The 19,356-nt window shown below is 39.8% G+C and overlaps 6 protein-coding genes across 6 annotated transcripts; 4 read left to right on the forward strand and 2 right to left on the reverse strand.

Moving 5' to 3' along the window:
• Positions 1 to 5,348: 5,348 nt before the first annotated feature.
• On the forward strand, positions 5,349 to 7,204 carry JH06_3748 (hypothetical protein; the record flags this gene model as incomplete). The annotated part of the gene is made up of 6 exons (XM_014670544.1): positions 5,349 to 6,654; positions 6,684 to 6,755; positions 6,784 to 6,891; positions 6,922 to 6,993; positions 7,023 to 7,094; positions 7,125 to 7,204. 6 exons carry the CDS (start codon positions 5,349 to 5,351, stop codon positions 7,202 to 7,204), a joined length of 1,710 nt encoding a protein of 569 aa, XP_014526030.1.
• Positions 7,205 to 7,254: 50 nt separating this feature from the next.
• JH06_3749 (aldose 1-epimerase) lies at positions 7,255 to 8,522 on the reverse strand (the record flags this gene model as incomplete). Its single annotated transcript, XM_014670545.1, has 6 exons — positions 7,255 to 7,395; positions 7,425 to 7,868; positions 7,898 to 8,146; positions 8,175 to 8,286; positions 8,317 to 8,390; positions 8,424 to 8,522. 6 exons carry the CDS (start codon positions 8,520 to 8,522, stop codon positions 7,255 to 7,257), a joined length of 1,119 nt encoding a protein of 372 aa, XP_014526031.1.
• A 432-nt stretch (positions 8,523 to 8,954) lies between these two features.
• JH06_3750 (serine threonine protein kinase) lies at positions 8,955 to 10,226 on the forward strand (the record flags this gene model as incomplete). Its single annotated transcript, XM_014670546.1, has 6 exons — positions 8,955 to 9,036; positions 9,127 to 9,282; positions 9,313 to 9,471; positions 9,511 to 9,831; positions 9,952 to 10,020; positions 10,051 to 10,226. 6 exons carry the CDS (start codon positions 8,955 to 8,957, stop codon positions 10,224 to 10,226), a joined length of 963 nt encoding a protein of 320 aa, XP_014526032.1.
• A 21-nt stretch (positions 10,227 to 10,247) lies between these two features.
• Positions 10,248 to 11,665, forward strand: JH06_3751 (hypothetical protein; the record flags this gene model as incomplete). The annotated part of the gene is made up of 6 exons (XM_014670547.1): positions 10,248 to 10,398; positions 10,429 to 10,596; positions 10,627 to 10,785; positions 10,815 to 11,484; positions 11,516 to 11,579; positions 11,639 to 11,665. The coding sequence occupies 6 exons, from the start codon at positions 10,248 to 10,250 to the stop codon at positions 11,663 to 11,665; spliced, it is 1,239 nt and encodes a 412-aa protein (XP_014526033.1).
• Positions 11,666 to 15,081: 3,416 nt separating this feature from the next.
• JH06_3752 (hypothetical protein) lies at positions 15,082 to 16,895 on the forward strand (the record flags this gene model as incomplete). The annotated part of the gene is made up of 5 exons (XM_014670548.1): positions 15,082 to 15,477; positions 15,509 to 15,985; positions 16,032 to 16,214; positions 16,245 to 16,422; positions 16,453 to 16,895. 5 exons carry the CDS (start codon positions 15,082 to 15,084, stop codon positions 16,893 to 16,895), a joined length of 1,677 nt encoding a protein of 558 aa, XP_014526034.1.
• A 181-nt stretch (positions 16,896 to 17,076) lies between these two features.
• JH06_3753 (hypothetical protein) lies at positions 17,077 to 18,763 on the reverse strand (the record flags this gene model as incomplete). Its single annotated transcript, XM_014670549.1, is given in 8 exon segments — positions 17,077 to 17,286; positions 17,318 to 17,738; positions 17,770 to 18,207; positions 18,239 to 18,321; positions 18,345 to 18,440; positions 18,453 to 18,549; positions 18,582 to 18,709; positions 18,743 to 18,763. The coding sequence occupies 8 exon segments, from the start codon at positions 18,761 to 18,763 to the stop codon at positions 17,077 to 17,079; spliced, it is 1,494 nt and encodes a 497-aa protein (XP_014526035.1).
• Between the last annotated feature and the right edge of the window lie 593 nt (positions 18,764 to 19,356).

Below are 19,356 nucleotides of genomic sequence, written 5' to 3' on the forward strand. Positions count from 1 at the left end.
ACATCTGAATAACTCACATCCTTCCAATTGTCTGAAACACTGTTTGTGTACTTCCAACTATCATTCTTGTTGATAGGAGAATACAGAGAGAACTGTTCTCTTTGAACACTATCTTCAGTCATCATAGCTTTGTACACAATGTTTCCATTCATTCCTTCTATCTCAATCCAACCATCTAAAAACCGTAGACCCCGCATAACAAGAGTGAATATGTGATTAGAAGAAGCATTCAAACAGACTTCATACACATATTGTTGATTGTTTGAGAATGGAGGAGAAGTGAATAGAACAGAAGAACCAGATACAATCTCAAAGGACTCTTTAAAAGCATTATAATTACCAGTTGTCTTAGTGATCTTAACATAATCTTGATTAGATGAACATTGAATAGAAGGATAACTATAAATGAGAGTAGAATGAAGAATGAAACAGAATGTGAAGAATAGAATGAGATGATTGATACTACAATCAACAACAATCATATGAAACAAGAACAATAAAAGATACTGGAAATGAACAGAAAGAACTAACAAAATTATAACAAATGGATACTGTAGGAGACAAGAAATATCATTATCTCCATCAATTATATGCTGAATCCAAAAAAGTATGCAAAGTGGTCCAAGAAAAGGTCTAAATGGTATGAACAAAAGTAGTACAAACTCTCTAACACTAATTGATTGCTCTTTGCAGGAATAATGATGCATTATTATTTGTATATATCACATTAGATTGATTTAGCAGCCGATAATCAGATGGAAATGGATGAGAACCAGTCTTACAAAGAACTGAAGTTGTCATCAGATGGGAGGGATTGAAAAAGGAAGCTGAATACTATCCAGAGAAACAAACGGGAAAAGCGTGCTTCTGACTAACCGAAGATCGATAATAAACACTCATATCAGCTGAAAAGTTCTTACGAAATTGAAGAATCCTGATTCTATATAAATTGCTGTTCTAAATGGTTATAGAACTGATTTGCATCTCAACAACCTCTCCTGGTGTAATGGGCATCAGTTGAACATAATTAAGAAGATAGAAAATGAAATTGCCAAATACATTGGCAGGTATCAGTTGTACTGCTTGATCATCTTAACAAAATCATATACAAACAACTATGCAAACTGATCGAAGTGATCAAGATGTGGAATGAAGAAGAACAGGATGTTTGAAATCCAACCAATTCACTTTGACACTAATTGAAGGTTAGTTAACAATCTGATGTACAACCGCAAATTCTGTGACCAAAAATATGCACCAGTTTGTACAGCATAATAACTGGATAGAAACACGGAAGATTGTTGTTAGTAGTATGTCAACAAAACCGTGATTGGAGACAATAATCTATGTAATACAGCAAAGTTGTTTAGGACCAATCATCTTATTTGATTGGTGCTGCTAACAGGATGATTGGTGAGATTGGATGATAGTATGACGTATGCATTTCATATTACTCTTCCAAAATAGCAAAATGGAAAGGTATAAATGGGCAGTTTTCTATTTTGGCATATTTCATAACAATTTCATAAACTACTTGTTATACCATCATTCTTCCCCACAATTTGGCTAGATTATGAGGATTATTAAGAAGTTTTATTTGTTTGATGGCAGCAGAGTTGTGGATGATTTCGCATCGTGCTATTGTGGATAAATGTATCCACCTGCTTTTTCCATTTCAGCCAAAAAGAAATTTGATGGAAAACTATCATTCAGCGGGTTTCTCCTTTGGTTAGACTGTACTATTTAGTGTTGATTGTGGTATTAGGAAAGTGGGGAAACAGGAACTTCCAAAATATTGTTACAAAGTAATTTCATCAAACACTTTGGATGAATTAAAAAACAGGCTACTGCACTCTTCATAAAATAGCAGCAAGTCCTCAGAATAACAACATCAATCCCCATATATAAGCTTGTTTATGAGTCTTTTAGTGTGGTAATCTTCTTCTTTGTAAGCTACTACACCTACTGCATTCTTCAGACTATTATCAAAAATCCAAAGTGAAATAATCCATTTATGGATTATTTCACTTATTAGTAAATGAACAGTACCTCGATTTGTGGTAAGCTATACAACTACTTCCACATAATCACAGATGAGGATATTCTGAAGATCTACATTACTGATATATGCAGAACATTATTGATGCATCTGTGGATCCTGTTGAAGAATGGCTGAAGCAGCTACCATAAGATGATAGTGAGATTGGTATTTAAATGTCGAAATGATTGAATACATCCAAGAAGATAATTATGTACGATTGGAAGATAAGTTCGCTGCTGCAGATCTTAAACGATCATTTGATTGGGATTGTAGTAAATATCATGATGGTTTCGAGATGACTTTGAAATCCTTCACACCTTAACTAAGTATCCACAGTACATTATGATATGTAATTCAAAACTTACAATCGTGTTGTCTATCAGTTAATGCAGCAAGTTGTAAAATCGAGTTGCGTAAGAGTTTGACTGGTAGTTGAACTGATTATCACAGTTGTCTTATATACGATTCACTTTGCAAAATGATTCTTGTGTAACATTAATCTCTCTTGTTAACAACTACACTTTAACTCTCATAATTGGGACGATTTATGGAGATTGATAATCAAATATGAGGGTGTAGTAGTCTGTTTTTTAACTAAAATGGTTTGGTGGGGTTTCTGATAGCAATTATTCCAGAGGCTACTACAATCGACACAAATGCATTAAGTGCATCGATAACTGATGCTATTTGTGGTTGTTTACATCTATTCACTGTCCATTTGACCGTGTTATCACAGTATCCGTGATTAAAGAAGATGAGTGATGTGATTGATCATAGGCAAACAGTGAGAATTCAATATTATGCTATAGCTACCAATGCTCACTCAGAATCGAAAGAAAGAGAGAGTGAATCTAGAGGGTTCTGACTTTTGGAATACTCTATTACTTTCATTATAAACAATAACTTCTCTTCGAATATATTGGTTAGGGTTTAGGCATCTCAATCATTATCAATTCATTAAGCACAAATTCATTCACTTTCTTCAAACAACCATTACCATATTCACCTTCATCTGTCTTCCATTTCATATCACCTTTCCATTCTCATTCAATTTGTCTCATTTTTAATCATTTCTATACTCTGCTTCTCGAACAAGTCCTCTTTCATACACTCTCATTCCATTCAAAACAAATACAATTACTCACTTTATCCTCATTCCCTGATTCATTCTTCAGTCTAATCGATCGGGTTGCTCCATCTGTTCAATGAGTCATTGACTTAATGGATATAGAATTGCAGTTTGTGATTATGAAGTGGAGATACGAAGGGATCTGTTACTATCATATAGGAAAGGAGAGTAAGGTGCGACTAGTTATCGAACAAGATGATTTCAGAACTCTGTTCATTCTATTTGTTGATTGGTTTGATGAAACAAAGAATGACTATAGAAACCAATGGTGACTATGAATGTAACTTGCTAAACCATCTGTATCTAATTGTCAACTCTATCATTCTTGAAGTGCCTCACATAGAACGATTATGCTAGAGGCATATATCTGCACTCATAATAAATATAATGCCCTATTGCTTTCAATTTCCATCTCAACCAAATTGGCAAGTTTTTGTATTCCCAACAATTGTGAGGCCCATAAATGTCATATCGAAAGAATACAATTAGAATACCCATTATTATATGACTCACAAGTTTGTAGAATGTGTATAACAGAATAGGAATCATGACAATCCAAAACAACAATCCAAACCAGAATCGTTTGCATTTCGATTTCGAACTCCACCAATCATGAAATCGATCATCCAATCCTCTCATACTCCATCTACTTCCACATCTTCTCTTCTTTCCACTCTCGAAATCAATCACTACCTTTCCATCTTTCAAGTATCCATTCTTCCATTCTCCTCTCTCACTCACATCACCATCCTCATTCATTCTTCTTCCATTTCCATTCGGATAACCATACTTCATCTCTCCATCATATATCACTAATCCATTCTTCAGGATTCTTCCCATTCCTTCTCGAATTCCATTCACAAATCCTCCACTATACACCAACTGCTTTCCATCATCACCATACTCCTTTCCTTCTCCTTCTCGAACAAATCCATCTTCAATACTTCCTTTCCATCCTCCTTCATATACTCTCATTCCTTTATCATACTCAATCATCACATCTCCTTTCCATTCTCTCAACACTTCCTTCATCTTGTTCTTCTCATACACACATTCTCTCATCAACACTCTATTCCTGTATTCAAAACATCTTCCATCTTTCATTCCCTTCTTGTACTTACCCACACTCAACAATTCTCCATCTCTCTTCTTCTCTTCAATCATTCCTTTCATCTTCCCTTTCTTCACTTTCATCAATACAACACATCGTTCTCCTCTCTTCCATTCTCCTTCATATATCACATCTCCCTTATCATCATATTCCTTTCCATTTCCATCTCGTTTCACTCCTTCAATCCAATCTCCACTCCATCCTCCTTCATATCTCTTATTCCCTCTTTCATCATATTCAATCATTCTATCTCCTTCCATCTCAAACAACACTCTCACTTCATTCCCATTCAACATCATACACACTCTCTTTATCATTCCTCCTTCTATCACATAACACATTCCATTCTTCTTATATCCATCACTATCATATTCACTCACTGATAATAGACATCCCTCTTCATTGTACTCACAATACAATCCTGATTTCTCTTTCACTTCAGACAATAGAGGAATTCGTTTCCCTTCTTTGATCATTCCATACCATATCTCTTTCCCTTCTTCATCATATTCATGACATTTTCCTTTTTTCACTCCATTCTTCATCATTCCTCGAAATACAACCACATATCTCTCATTTCGAATCACACTCTTCATTCAACAACGTGCTAATGATGTTCACAATCCCATATACAGTCAACAGATCGTTCCGGTTCAATAATGAATCAACGTCACAAAGAGATACAATCACTGTATCCATTGTTGACTTTAGGATGTCATTTCACAACAAATCGATGCAAATGTCATTCAATTCCACCACTGATTTCAACAATCCAATATCTTTACAGTAGGTGGATACTCGTTGAGAGGCAGTGAAAACCTTGCGCTCTCATCAGTTGCTTATAACAGCTAATAGTAATCTACAATCAATTCAACTATAACCTTCGTAGTTTTCTCTCACATAACAGCATGCGACTCCTCATCCTCTTCCATCATCTAGTAACGAGGATTTCATTTCACGAACATGAAATCATCTTTTCCACCTATTCTTATATAAATCAGATATCTTCTTAAGAATCATGCTTTCAGTGGTACTGAAATCATTTTCCATTATATAAACAGAACAACATGGAACGCGATGAATTTACATCCAAGCATTCGTTTTTAGAAGGTTACACAGTCGAGAGTGTAGAAATGGTAGATGGAAAGGAAAACAAGAATGGGCAGCAATGTGTGATATTGAAAAAGGGAGACAGCCAGTACAAGATGATGGTGACATTGAAGCGTGGAAAGAAAGAGGATAGGGCCGTGATCCTAAGAGAGAACAATACCTTGTTTATGGAGCTGAACTATGTGAATGATGAAGCAAACGGTGAACTACTTGTGTATGATGAGATGGGTATTCTGGTTGAACGTGGATATTTGAAGAATGGAAAGAGATACGGTTCCTTCAAAACGTTCAATAAAGATGGTGAGGTTACAAAAGAGGTTCGCTATCGAAACGGTGTATCCATTGGTCCATTGAAGGAGAGTGAGTTAGACGGATTCTTTGAGGAACATAATGAAAAGGGAGAAACAACTGCTATTTCCCAGTTTAGCAGTAATGGTGTCGACAGGAATGGAATGTGTTATGAGTTTGAGGGTGGAAAGGTGAAGCGCAAGAGCTTATATAGGGATGGATTACTGAGCTGTACTCTCATGGAAGTAAACGGAGATACGATGACTGAATATGATACTGATGGAAAACGGGTGTATGAAGGTGGATACATCTATGACGGAAAGAAAGGACTATTGAGAAATGGAAAGGGTACCGAGTATACTGACGATTCAGCCCTGTATGTTGGTTTCTTTTTCAAAGGAGAACGCAGTGGTGATGGCACGTTATTTGATGGATTTGCACCAGTCTATATTGGCGGATGGAAGAATGGTAAACGATACGGAAGGGGAAAGGAGATGGATAGTGACAGAAAGGTGTTGAAGGATGGCATGTGGATTGATGATGTCTTTGTCACGGATGATTTTGTTAAGAAGTTGAAGATAAAAGTCGATACGGTAGAGTATACTGTAAAGAATAAGAAAAACAATGATGCCAACATTCAGTCCTTCTTCATTCCATCAACCTTTCAGTTGAAGAAAATTGAAATTGGGAAAATGTGTTTCAGGAATGTTACACGATTTGTGCTCGATGGCTTAAGTGAGTTAGAAAGTGTGAAGATTGGAAAGAATAGTTTTACAACAGGGAATGGAAAGTTGATTACCGTCCAAGAAGGAAGTCAGTTCTGCATAATGAACTGTCCAAAGTTAAGAGAGATTGACTTAGGTGATGAATCATTCTCAAGTTGTATTGGCTTTCAGGTGAAGAACCTTCCTTCACTGGAAACTTTTCGAACTGGGAACTGGTGTTTCTTCTTTGAGTCAACTTTTGAGTTGCGAAGTAAGACTGAGATTGGAGTGATAGATAAGACCTTCCATCCTTACGTACAGTCCAGTTGGGTATGAGTTCCTTTGTTTGCTGTCATTTGGTTGTGTTTGAGAGTAATAGAGGTTGTGAGCTGATAAGAAGATCTACCTAAACTTCAGTCCATCAAACTGAAGGATAGTGCCCTCAACGGAGCAGGTGATGATGTTCCTTCAACTGAAAAGACAATCATTGATAAGCTGTCTATGACAGGTACGTAATCGTTGAAGTATTGATGAGTAGATCTTCCTTCTCTGATCGAACTCACTGGAAGTGGCTGGAACTTTGAATGCATCGATGTAGTTAAGTTGGAGAGTTAGAATGATATGTCGGTGACAACATAGATATTCCCAAACTGACGAAGGTTTCCCTAGGAACGAATGCATTTAAGAATACGACGCGTGTTGAAGCTAAAAGTGAATACAGTATATGTAAATGAGTAGTAGATGCTGCTGGAATGGAGAAGTACATTAAAGAAAGCAAGAAAGGATGCATTTGTTATTTGTCTGTTTGTTATATACACTAGATGATTCTCGAAGATACTATGTGTATTAAAAGTGCAATGATGGAGTTAAACTAACAAATAATAGAATGAATAGAAAACTTAAGGATATCGTGATGATAATAGGTTTTCCCAGCTTCAATCACGCTGCTTTTGAAAGAAGGATGGTTGGGAGCATCTGGGCAAAATCCAGGTTCTAAGCAAATGGCATAATGCTACATTCAGAATCTTCTACAATCCCTACAGGAACAAAAGGAGCAGTTTCGTTGAGCCAGTTCGATGTATATACAATCAGTGCACATTCCGTGGTATACAGATCAAATTGACGTCCACTTTCTTCATCTAACAAAATAGCAGCATGTTGTAATGTCTTTGTGCCACTATTACAGCCATTGTCTCCATTTCTTCCTTCGCATCTGCCCTCGCCATTATTCGTACTTCCCACTTTGTACTCACTCTCCTTGCACCCACTCTCACTCTCATCCTTGTACTCATGCTCTTGCTTGCACTCCTGTAGAATAAAGGCATGATCAATTCCTGGCATTCCTCCACCATCCATTTCATGAATTGTGGGTGAAAGCGAACGAAGTGATGTGAAATCCATCAGACTCCCTTTCACAGGAATTGGGTCATCAAAGGGAATCATATCCTCTCCATCCAAATATTGATCACTTTGGACTTGTAATTTCTATGTAACAACTATCAACAACCATGTACATGCTGATCTATAGGACGTTTCAGATTACCTGAAAGATTCCAATAGGTATGATTTGTCATATTCACGATTGTTGGAACAGTATTACCCGAGGCTTCAAAAACAATGTCCAATTCATTGGCCATTGTCAGAGAGTAACATACCCGAACATCCAAACGGCCTGGATAACCTTCCTCCATATCCTCAGAAATACGTGTAAAGACTATCGAAATTCGGTCATCGCCCTCTTCAATGACACCATTCCAGAGACACTAAGGAACAGAAAATCATCGCAGCTACCTTGTCAAATCCCTTAACACCTCCATGATTGTGGTTATTCCCACTATTTGTAGCTAGTTGATAGTCTATGCCTCCAAGCGAGAAATGACCCTTCTTAATCCGAAATGCACTTCTTTCTATTATCCCACTTCCATAAAATCACCTCCCAATAGTTGATCCAAAGTAGTCACTCCGGAAACGGATATCCTCCAAAGTTGAACGATTCAAGGTTAGTTCCTAGAAATAACCACAGACAACTACAGTAGTCACTTCCACTACTCCATTTCGGTCTGGAGCTTTGAATGACAGTAACATGGCTCCATAATTCAAAAATGTAACTGTTATTGGTCCATTACTATCGATAAGCATATTTACATCTACATTACCTTAGAGTGTATTCGACAACAATTTCATCTTCAATCCTCCCAAATATTCTTTCCTAGTCCTGAGTGGACGATCCAAATGAAAACTTGGTGAGTGAACATGATGATATAAAAACAATATCAATGACTCTGCGTTACACTCATACAATGTAGATTCAAATACAACTGATTTGTCTTCATACGAAGAATGCAAACGACAATCTTTTGAATAATTCAAAATGATCCAATGTTTCTTTTAGAATAAGTTCTATAAGGATCCATTCAATTCAATCCGACCCTTTTGTTTCATTATGAATTATTCACTAATGACGATGAATAAGGTGTTTTTATTTTTGTTGATAGTTGTATTGATTCCTATTGCATTGTCAGGTGAGTGTTTATTGTTCATAGTTGAAGATAGTTTGTCCAGCAGAAACATATGAGGAAAAATCATGGCCAGAAACAGAAGCTGGCCAGACTGCTAACAGTACCACTAGTTGCCCTTCAGGACAAGTGGGAGGGTATTTTCGTGAGTGTGATATCAATAACACTTGGAACTCTACTGTTGTAGATACATGCTGTATAAAATTTCTATATTCTCTTTACTTTAGCGATTGGCTGTGCTGCTGGGATTGTCGATGGTATCAGCTACCCTGAAACACTTGCGAATGAAACCATTACAGTATCATGTCCTACTGGATTTACAGGTGTTAAAACGCGGATATGCTCTGCTACTGGACAGTGGGAGCCTCCAACAGGAGATTGCGGTTAACAATGTTACTTTTACTTACTCATAGTTCCTGTATCTGTTACCCAATGTCCTGAAGAGGATGCAGGGGGATATCATTGGAATTCTACAGATGCGGGAGATACAGCCACTCATACATGTGCTGAAGGGTTTTCTGGTTCCTTGAATCGTGTTTGTTCCGCAGAAGGTCAATGGGGCGAAGTTAGCGGTGAGTGCAGTATAGAATTTGGTGTATGTTTCCATATAGGCCGAAATATGTGTCCAGAACAAGAGTTGGATGGTCGTCTGTGGCCTGAAACACCCTCATTGGAGGATGCCACTGTTTCTTGTGAAGGAGGTCGTACAGGCTCCTACAACCGCACTTGCTTCGCTTCTGGAACCTGGGATTCAGAGATTCGTGATTATTGTGAGAGTATTGTGTGTACTGCAGAGCAGTTGGATGGAATTCTATGGCCGGAGACATCTGCTGGACAAACGTATACAGCCAACTGCCCTGTGGGACAGTCAGGACAGAAGACGCGATTGTGTTCTGCTTCAGGTCAGTGGGAAGCACCCACTGGTGTTTGCAGTAAATGTACCAAATGGATGTGAATACTAGCTACCTTGTCCTGTAGTCAAGTGGAGGAAGGATTTTTTACCTGGCCCATGACCGAAGCTACCCAATCCATCGAACTGGCATGTCCTGTAGGTATGAGTGGCACAGCCACACGTACGTGTGACAGTTCTGGTACCTGGGGTCCCATCAATTCTTCGTGCGGTAGAAGTGAGAACATACTATAACGGTTAGAGGGAACAACTTGTCAGCGAGAGCAGGCAGAAGGTCGAATGTGGGAAGAGACTCCTGCAAACGGCCAGCGTGTGCTATCATGTACATCCAGTAGTACTGGAAGTCTCACTCGTTTTTGTTTGACTACAGGAGAGTGGTCCGCTGTCTTTGGTTCTTGCTGTCAGGGAGGATCATAGAACTCATCTCTAGCTTCTATTATGTGTCCTGTTGATACTGTCAATGGAGTGACTTTCGGGCCCACTACAGCTGGTCAGATAGATGTCCAACCCTGTCCTTCTTATCAAGCAGGTTCCATCACCCGCCAATGCAATGAGCAGGGAGAATGGATGACACCACAGAACAATTGCCGTAGTCATTGCTAACAGAAGTCAAGTTTAGAATCTATAAAATGTGCTGCTCAGAATCTTACACTTGTCTCAGGCGTCTATCAGTTGCCTGACTCTGATTCTGGAGATCACGTATTGGAGTGCAATAGTGGATATACGGGATCTGTTACTATCACTTGTTCCATCTCGTTCGAGTGGTCTCAACCCCGAGAATCATGTGGTAGGGGTTGTTGTAGATAATGAATATTAGAACAATTCGGATGTGGAGAGACTATAGTAGATGGTATCTCTGTTCCTGAGACCGTGTTTGGAGATTCAGTTGAAGTTCCCTGTCCCCAGGGATTTATAGAGGGCGTGATGAATGTAACTTGTTTGTCGTCTGGATGGGGAACTCCCTCTACGCCTTGCAGTAGTCTTTTAGTCATTACTTAATTGTAGCTCGGATCACTTGCCCTCAGGATACCGTGGAAGGTTTGCTATGGCCAAGTAGCAATGCAGGGACTACTGCAACGCTGCCTTGCTCTCAGAAGAATCCTCAGCTCTTTGGAGAAATCATTCGTGTGTGTTCAATCGAGGGTATGTGGGAATCGCCTCAGGAGCAATGCTATGAGGGTGCTCCTACTGGTTTCCAGTACCCAATTAATACGGTAGTGGTGCCTCGTCAAGTTGCCATTAGCGAATTGGCTCCAAGTGCTGTAGTGGGAGCGGAGCGATTCGAAGCAATCGATGAGTTGCCATATGGTCTTACTGTGGACGCTACTACGGGTGTGATTTCTGGGACACCCTATCCAGTGGCTGAGACAAAGTCCTATCGAATCGCAGCTATCAATGATCATGGTCAAGCAGAAGCAACTGTATCGATTACTGTGAAGGATAATGTGTGTCCTGCAGACGGTGTTTGGTATGCTGCATATAATGGTCAAGAGTTATCAGTGAAGTGTTCGTTCCTGGGTAAGGAGACAAGAAAGTGTTCATTGAATGAAGGACGGATGGAAGTAGAATGGGAGGAGGTGAGTAGTCAGTGTACGATGATGTTGCTCATTGTGGTTGCTGTGGTTGTAGTGGTTGTTCTTGTGATTATTCTCGTTTTAATCATTGTGTTGCGAGTGTAAGTTTTTATAATGGAGAGTGATGGATAGTGCTGGAGGCACGGTGAGATATGATCGCAAGAAAGCACAGAGGAAGATGATGGAATTGGCCTGCGTATAAGACTTTATTTGTTCTGTGTTTGTTGGATGAAGTGGGTTGAAGGTACTTTGTAGATAATTGAAGTAGATTACGTACCGTAATCAGTGGGATAAGACGGCACGGTAGTCGAGAGTTTGGATAGTTTCATGGCAGAATTGGAGTTAGGTTTGTGATAATCCATAATGGAACTGTAGAATACATCTCAGATTGTGATTTAGGAAGGTAGATTAGAATTTGGTTGATGGTACGTAACGACTCCCAGTGAACCCAGATACATTTTCCCGTACTGTTTAAATAGGAACATCCAACAATACACATTATGATTGGTTGCGCCATTACGACAATTCGGTGGCGGAACACAGACCTGCCAACTGTGTCACATTTCTGTCGATGGGTTGTGTTTCTTCAGCCGTGTGGATTTCATGACTTTACTCAATTGTAGCCAGATGCTGCGGAGAAGGAGGAGGTGGTAACTGAAGAAGTTGTTGCTCCTCAGACAGCACTGAAAGAAAGCCCGAAATTAACAGTGAATGATTTTGAACTATTGAAAACAATTGGAAAGGGATCCTTTGGAAAAGTGTTTGAAGTAATTCCAAACGAAAGCCTCTAATGTAGGTGCGAATGAAAGAAACCGGAAAAATCTATGCAATGAAAGTCATGAACAAAAATCAAATTATGGAGTAATCCAGAAACACGAATGTGAGGTATAGAAGACGTCAATATGAACATACTCTCGCAGAACGCAGAATCATGCAGGATATTTCTCATCCTTTTTTGGTCTGGTGGGTTTGAAATAGTATAATCATCTCTAGTCTTCGATATGCCTTTCAGTCGCAAACCAAATTGTATTTAGTAATGGACTTTTTTAATGGAGGAGAATTGTATCATTATCTCTCCATGGGACGGTTTTCCGAAGTAGGACTACGGGTGTCTGTAAACCGTAGAAACGTGCTTTATTTTATGCCGCAGAGATATCTTTAGGTATTGCTCATCTTCATAAGCACAATATAGTATATCGGTAGGCGTGAGGTTTGTCGGCTATCACAGAGATTTAAAACCAGAGAATTTGCTGTTAGATCCAGAAGGTCACATTCGCATTACTGACTTTGGTTTGTCAAAAGAAGATGTGGAGGGAGATACGGTTCGTTCTCTCTGTGGAACTCCGGAGTATTTGGCTCCCGAAATTTTGAAGAAGCAGCCATATGGAAAGTGTGTCGATTGGTGGTCGTTGGGAACTCTGATTTATGAAATGATCACTGGATTACCGCCATTCTACGATAATAATCGGAAGTTGATGTATCATAAGATCTTGAGTGCTCCTCTTCAGAAATCGCCTTACATGTCTCTTGAGGCCTTTGATTTATGCTCCAAGTTGTTAGAACGAGAGCCAACGAAGCGTCTGGGATATGGTGGGTATGAAGAGATTCAGAAGCATCCATGGTTCAAGGAGATTGATTGGGATGCTCTCTACCGGAAAGAAATGGAGCCACCGTATAAGCCATCTGTCAAAAGCGCAGAGTCAACAGAACATATCGATGATGAGTTTGTCCTTGTCGTTCCTGCTGTTACTCCTACTCCTGTGAATGCTGTATTAACTGATCAGAATGCATTTGAGAATTTCTCATATGCCGAAGGTGTTAGTCATTAATGTACTTTATTGTGTTTGTTATTGGTACTTCCATTCATTTAAGAGGGGCAGCACTTCTGTACGAACATAGTTACTAGATCCGTGCCCACCAGGTAACACCATTTTAACAAATACAAATGACGATTGTGTTGTCTAGCAAAAAGAAAAGTATCGGATGCGGGGATTGAACCCGCGACCTCTCGCGTGTGAAGCGAGCGTGATAGCCACTACACCAACCCGACTTAAAAATACTCCTCTTCTATACTATAAAAAGTAAACATTTCAGTTATTATACACAAATGACTCCGTCTATCCTCTGGTATCAATGTATTCATCCCCAATTCCCTAATAAGTACTTCTTTTCTCCAAAATCGCTCACTGCAAAATGGCATTTGACTCCAGAGGATATGTCCCATGATACTGTCCAGTATCTAGATTCTCTTGGATTCTTCAACCCGAAGTCTATCATCTATTACATATCCTAGTTGATGGCAATCAAGATGCTATTCCTTAACAATGTAGTTTTCTCGTGTTGTTGCTCCATTCCGGGCAAATAAGGGAAATGAACTTTCAATCGATACAAACGATATTGTTGTAATTCGTACTGAAAGTATCCATGGATGGTGTTTTGCAGAAACTATGGATGGAAGAAAGGGATATATACCATTTACCTATATTTCTCCCTTCGTTCCTACGGAACCCTATGTTGGGGAATGGAAAAGACTTGAAAATCTACAAACTGTTAGTCACACACCAGTTCGTGCAATTAGGAGAGATTTGGTGATTACCCAACGACGCTCTCTTATGAGGTCTCAAAATATCAGTTCAGGCTACCGATCAGGGTAGTATTTTTTGGAAGAAGTTATTTCTAGATTGAGTCCTTTGCGTCAATCATTGTCCTTATTTAGGCGGTCCGAGTCATCTTCATCCTCATCTGAAAGTAGGATATGGGGTTGGTAGTAATGTTGTAGAATTAGAGTTATTGAAGAAGATGTTTGACCTATTTGCCGAGTGTTTGCTCAGTCAAGATTCTATTATTCCTAAAGATGTCGTAGGTAATTATTTTTGAATTCAGAAGAAGTGGTTCTTGAAAGCCCTTGAAATGTATCTCTTTGGTAGTCAACGACGAAATCAACGCAAAACCAATCCCTATTATGAACATCTCGTGAAGAAGCTGAATATCCGGAGAAAGAGTATTGCTTCATATCTGCCACTGCGTTTGTTTTGTTGACGTAATTCACAGTAGAATTGATGGGTGAACCAATTCTTCGTTCCAGTGAAGGGCTGTGCCAACCATCCTATGTGTTGAAACAGCATTCAAGTGAGTATGTGGCACGCAGATTACGCGTTCCATCTATTGCACAAGAGGCTATGTTGGTAGAAATGGCTGAAGGAACTGAAGAGTAGATGTCTTCATCATTTCCTAGTCGAGAACGGAGTTCGCTTGAAACAATACTTGCCCAAACGGAGATGGAACAACCATCTGCCACATCTCCTCTTTCTGTGTCGGTATCAAAGCCATCTCACGTTTCCCTATTATCTTCTCCACTCTCCACATCATCTCTTCCTGTCGCTACATCGTCTCCTTCCATCTCCACATCATCTCCTCCTCTCTCTATGCAACCTTCCATTTCTGCTTCCTCCTCAAAACCACTCCCCCTTGCCACATCATCTGCTCATTTCTCTGTTCCTCTCTCCACTCCCCATCCCCCTCCATTCGTCTCACCTTCAACACAAGATATCCTTCTCAGTTCAACCTCTTCTCTACTCTCACCCACTCTAATTCATCGCTTCATTCCAAATCTCGATGAATTCTATTTCATAGATTATGCTTCCATATACTTCCAGAGAGAGAAGGCACGTTTCTTTCGACATCTCTCTCTTGAAGATATGATTACCTATAGTCATCAAATTCCTCTTCGAACGCTCCATGATATCGATCGCAGTAAAGTCATGGATGTACTCGAGATGGAACGATGGCTCCTAGCTATTATGGAGGAGTATCCTCATGAATCTTCTACTGATCGTTATGTTCACTGGGGTCATCTAACAGGAGACGACAAGGCTCTGCTTGCCTCCCTTCTTTACAAATTGGGCTCTTTACGAGATGTTGTCGATGAAATATACTGCTTTCTTCTTAAGATGCTCAATGATAATCCCTCTCCCGATCGAGAACTCAAAGGATTTGAAGTTCTCTTTGTCTTAGCTCGTTGTACTCCTCCTTCAAATCACTTCTTCAATTATTGTCTTCGGTTCTGTTATAGTTTCTTAACCAATCGAGAGGAAGTAAGTGGTGTCAATTCATGTTCACTCCTAGATTGCAGGTCTCGTCTTACATACACTATTTGCTCTCCTACAAGACTCCATGGATTCGAATGACTTGGTGACTTGTAGCAAGACTCTTATGCAAGCTCTCAATGAGATTGATCAGGTGGAAACCCATTCTCTTCCTGCCAAGTTTGTCTCTTCATCGATTACTGATATGCTTCTCGTCGAACAGGCTGCAGCCATCCTTGTTCCTCATGGAATCTCAATGGAAGTGGAAGGAGCTTTCGGTGCTCCATCATCTCCTGAACGTTTTCCTTCCATTCTCCATTCATATGTAGGAATCCTATACATTGTTGATGAACGACGTCTTCTGGAGCTCTTCCTCACAGGAGTCATCCTTCCTCTTCATCCATCAGACCGGAAATCCTTGAAAGAGAAGCACATATGGCTCTCACCGACTCTCACTGCTCTGTGTTGGCAGAGTCGAAGTTCGGATAATCGTCTCCGTTCACTCCCTCTCTCCACTGTACTTGTAACTCCATGTCCTCTCGGTCATATATTAGGATGTCAAGTTAGGAACATGGAACGAATCGCCTTGTCTGGTCTTATTTGCAACAGGAGAGATTCAACAGCTCACAATCGTGCTTCCTTGTGTTCCAGAAGCCACAAAGCTGCATATTTTCTTCACTCAATTAGTAGCTTGGTATCAAAAACGCAATGAAGTGGAATTGAGCCATCTCTCACCTGAAGAACGCGTAGATTCAGTTTTCCCAAGTAATCACTAGAGTACCTTTGATCAAATCACTTCGGCTCATCAACTTCTATCTTTCCATGCTCTTTCGCGAAAGCGACAGGGTGATTTCCTTCTCTTCTTCCATACTGCTCTCATCCAGTATCGTCAGTCCTTGCCAAAGCCGGAAGTGGTTCATCCAAAATCCACTCCTCTCATAGAGAAGTATCGAGGTCACTCTAATTGTTACCTGTAATATCTAGGACGCGTTCCTCTTGTACTGTTATTGCTGGCCCAACGATTAAAGGAGTTAGAAGCCTATGACTTGGAAGGTATTTTCCGCTTGGCATCAGAAGCAAAAGAGAAGCAGAGATATCTGAATTTGTTAGACAATGGCCACTATGAAGCTATTGAACAAATGAAAGATGGTCATCTCGTTGCTGAAGTAATGAAACGACTCTTCTATTTGATGGAGGAACCTTTTATTCCTTATTCCATCTATCAGTCTCTTGTGGCCCAAGATTCTTTTGCAGAGGAAGACTGTAAGCGAGTCTTAGACCAATTGAGTGAGGAGAAAGCAGCTACAATGCATTTCATTATGAATCTAACTGCGGTGTATCGATTACATTCAAAGAATTGTATGTCATTGGATGGTTTTGCAGTTTGTTGGGGTCCTTCGTTAATGCGATCGTATTTCTTGATTTGAACCACTTACAACTAGAAAGGATCTTAGTGATTATATAGTAGTAAAAAAAGAAAGTGCCAAGGTACAAGCATTCTTGCATACCTTGTTCTTGTATGGATGTAAGGAGACAGTTGAGAAAGGTTTGTTTGATTGGAATGTTTATTCTACAATATTGGATTTAAGAAAACACATTGAAATATGACTACGCACTAGTAGGCTTGATAGCCATGGGCTTCAAGCTTTCTTCTGTTGTCTCCACTGTAGCCACTTGAACACTTCCTTCGTTACCAGGGGCTTGCAGTGTAGTATCCTGCTCCTGCATGACATACTCTTCAGTATCCTGACGCTCATCTGTAGACACCTGAACATGGTAAGCATAAGCCAAAGAACGCTCATTAGGTGCCCACAAGTACTATTCCTTATTTCTATCCTCCAATAATTACCATAATAACAATAATAACAGCAAGATAGAAGGTAGTCCATACACCTTCATTGAAGAACCATTGATACTTCCAGAGAGTATCAACCTTCTTCTCCACAATCAAATAAGAGAATGCAATATTGTAGATAGTCGAAATAATGACAGCAACAATGATCATATTACGAAGACTTAAGAAGACATCCAACTTTCCAGTCTGTTTTTTATCCTCCAGCTCCTGAATAGTATCCAACAGACTCTGCAGGATCCAGAAGTAAATGATCGAGTCCAGAGCGGAAGCTGGAATGATTCTCCAGAGATTCGCCGTAGTAGTGGTAGAGAAGGTTGTGCTGATGGAATCCCACAGAGAGAAGCAGAAGTATACAATACCCATAAGAATGATCTTCCACAGGGAACCAGCAAGGGAAGCTTTCGAAACACCCAGTCTACCCATCATTCATCTCTTTCATATTTTACCCCATGGCAACCATAATGGTCAAGCAACGAGCTACGGTGTGTGTAGCCGCCGTAGTTGTGAGCGAGAAGATCGTGATTCCAGGAGTATAGGTACCTTCCGAGTTGTAGTCCAGCAGATTGATCAGTTTCACAATAGTATCGAATAAAAAGACACCCAGCACCACAGTAATCATCACATGCACACTCATCAGCTCCTTACGATATGAACAGCAGCGGGAGATCCATACAACCATCAGAATGGTGTATGCGAAAAGAACGAACTTAGTGAAGGGAAGAACACCATACATACGAGCAGGAATGTGACCATAAGGATTCATTACAATTGCAGTTCCATTGAGCATCACATTCTGCGTATCGGGATCGCACATTCCGATCAGCAACCAGTACTTGCCTTCCTTAGGAACATCATAGTGAAGGACAATACTCTGCTTCTCACCACTATTCATTATTAAATCCTCCTCACACTCACTTGAAGGTAACCTCTTTCACAGCATACATATTCTCTGTCTTGTTGGTAATCCAAAGTCGATTGTGGTCATCGCACTCATGATTCTAAGGTGAATTCGACCAACTACCCATACATCAAAAGCCTGATCATCACAGCAGAAATAATGAACTCCATCCTCATCGACACCAATACTATTAAAAACATCATCCGAGGCTACCATAACCTAACCCTTAACCGAAATCAACAAACAGACCTCAACAATAGCTCTAGCAGGGTCTGATGCATTTGCCTTCGTTACGTCGAATGCCAGTTCGATGTAATTGTCACCTTCTCTAAACATTAATATACTGACACATCCACGTACGAAACTACAGGAGTAGTCGTATTATCAAACATATATTGCACCTGCTTCACCAACGTGGCATTCGAAATGATGATAGGGTCGTACTTAATCACCACGGCCGAAACAATAAAAGGGAGGAAAAGAAGGCTCTAGGGAGTTACAAATCGTTCCAAGCAACAAACTAGAGCAGAAGTCACTTTCATTTCGTGATTTTGTATGAAGCCAGGTCCATTCGATAAATACAAAGGCCGCGGGAATATCCCTATTAACTTCAGTTCATTTAACTCCTTCTATTTTTCTTTTCTTCTCTGTGCTTATTTTTATTATTTCTGTAGAGTTAAGAAATGAGATTCTTTGGATTGTCGTGTGAAGGGATGTTTTGAATCCCTTTTGTTTGTAGTGTCCACTAAGCCAAACCTATCCGTATCTATAACCTGTTGTATTCATTGTCCATGCGTCGTTTCGTTTGACAATCCTTTTTCATACCTGTTCTATTCATAGGATATTTCCTTTTCGCACTTTTTTGCATTTTCGTCATTAGTACACACAAACCTGAATTCACGCTATTGTTCCAGTCAATTCCATTTCTCTATAACTCCAGATTATTTGTTCATACTAATTCAATCCTCAATCTTGCAAGATGATTTCCCAGTTCTTCATTCTATCAGACAGAGGAGATAGAATTATTCTCAAGGACTGTGAGTGGTTTTGGTGACTGATGAGTACTAGTCCGTTTTGATACTCCTATCACCTCCTGTGAGAAGTTCCTTCGTGTTGTGCGTTCCTGGCCCAACGG

Source organism: Blastocystis sp. subtype 4 (assembly GCF_000743755.1).
Source record: "Blastocystis sp. subtype 4 strain WR1 chromosome Unknown seqid_0259, whole genome shotgun sequence".
Taxonomy (NCBI): Eukaryota; class Bigyra; order Opalinata; family Blastocystidae; genus Blastocystis; species Blastocystis sp. subtype 4.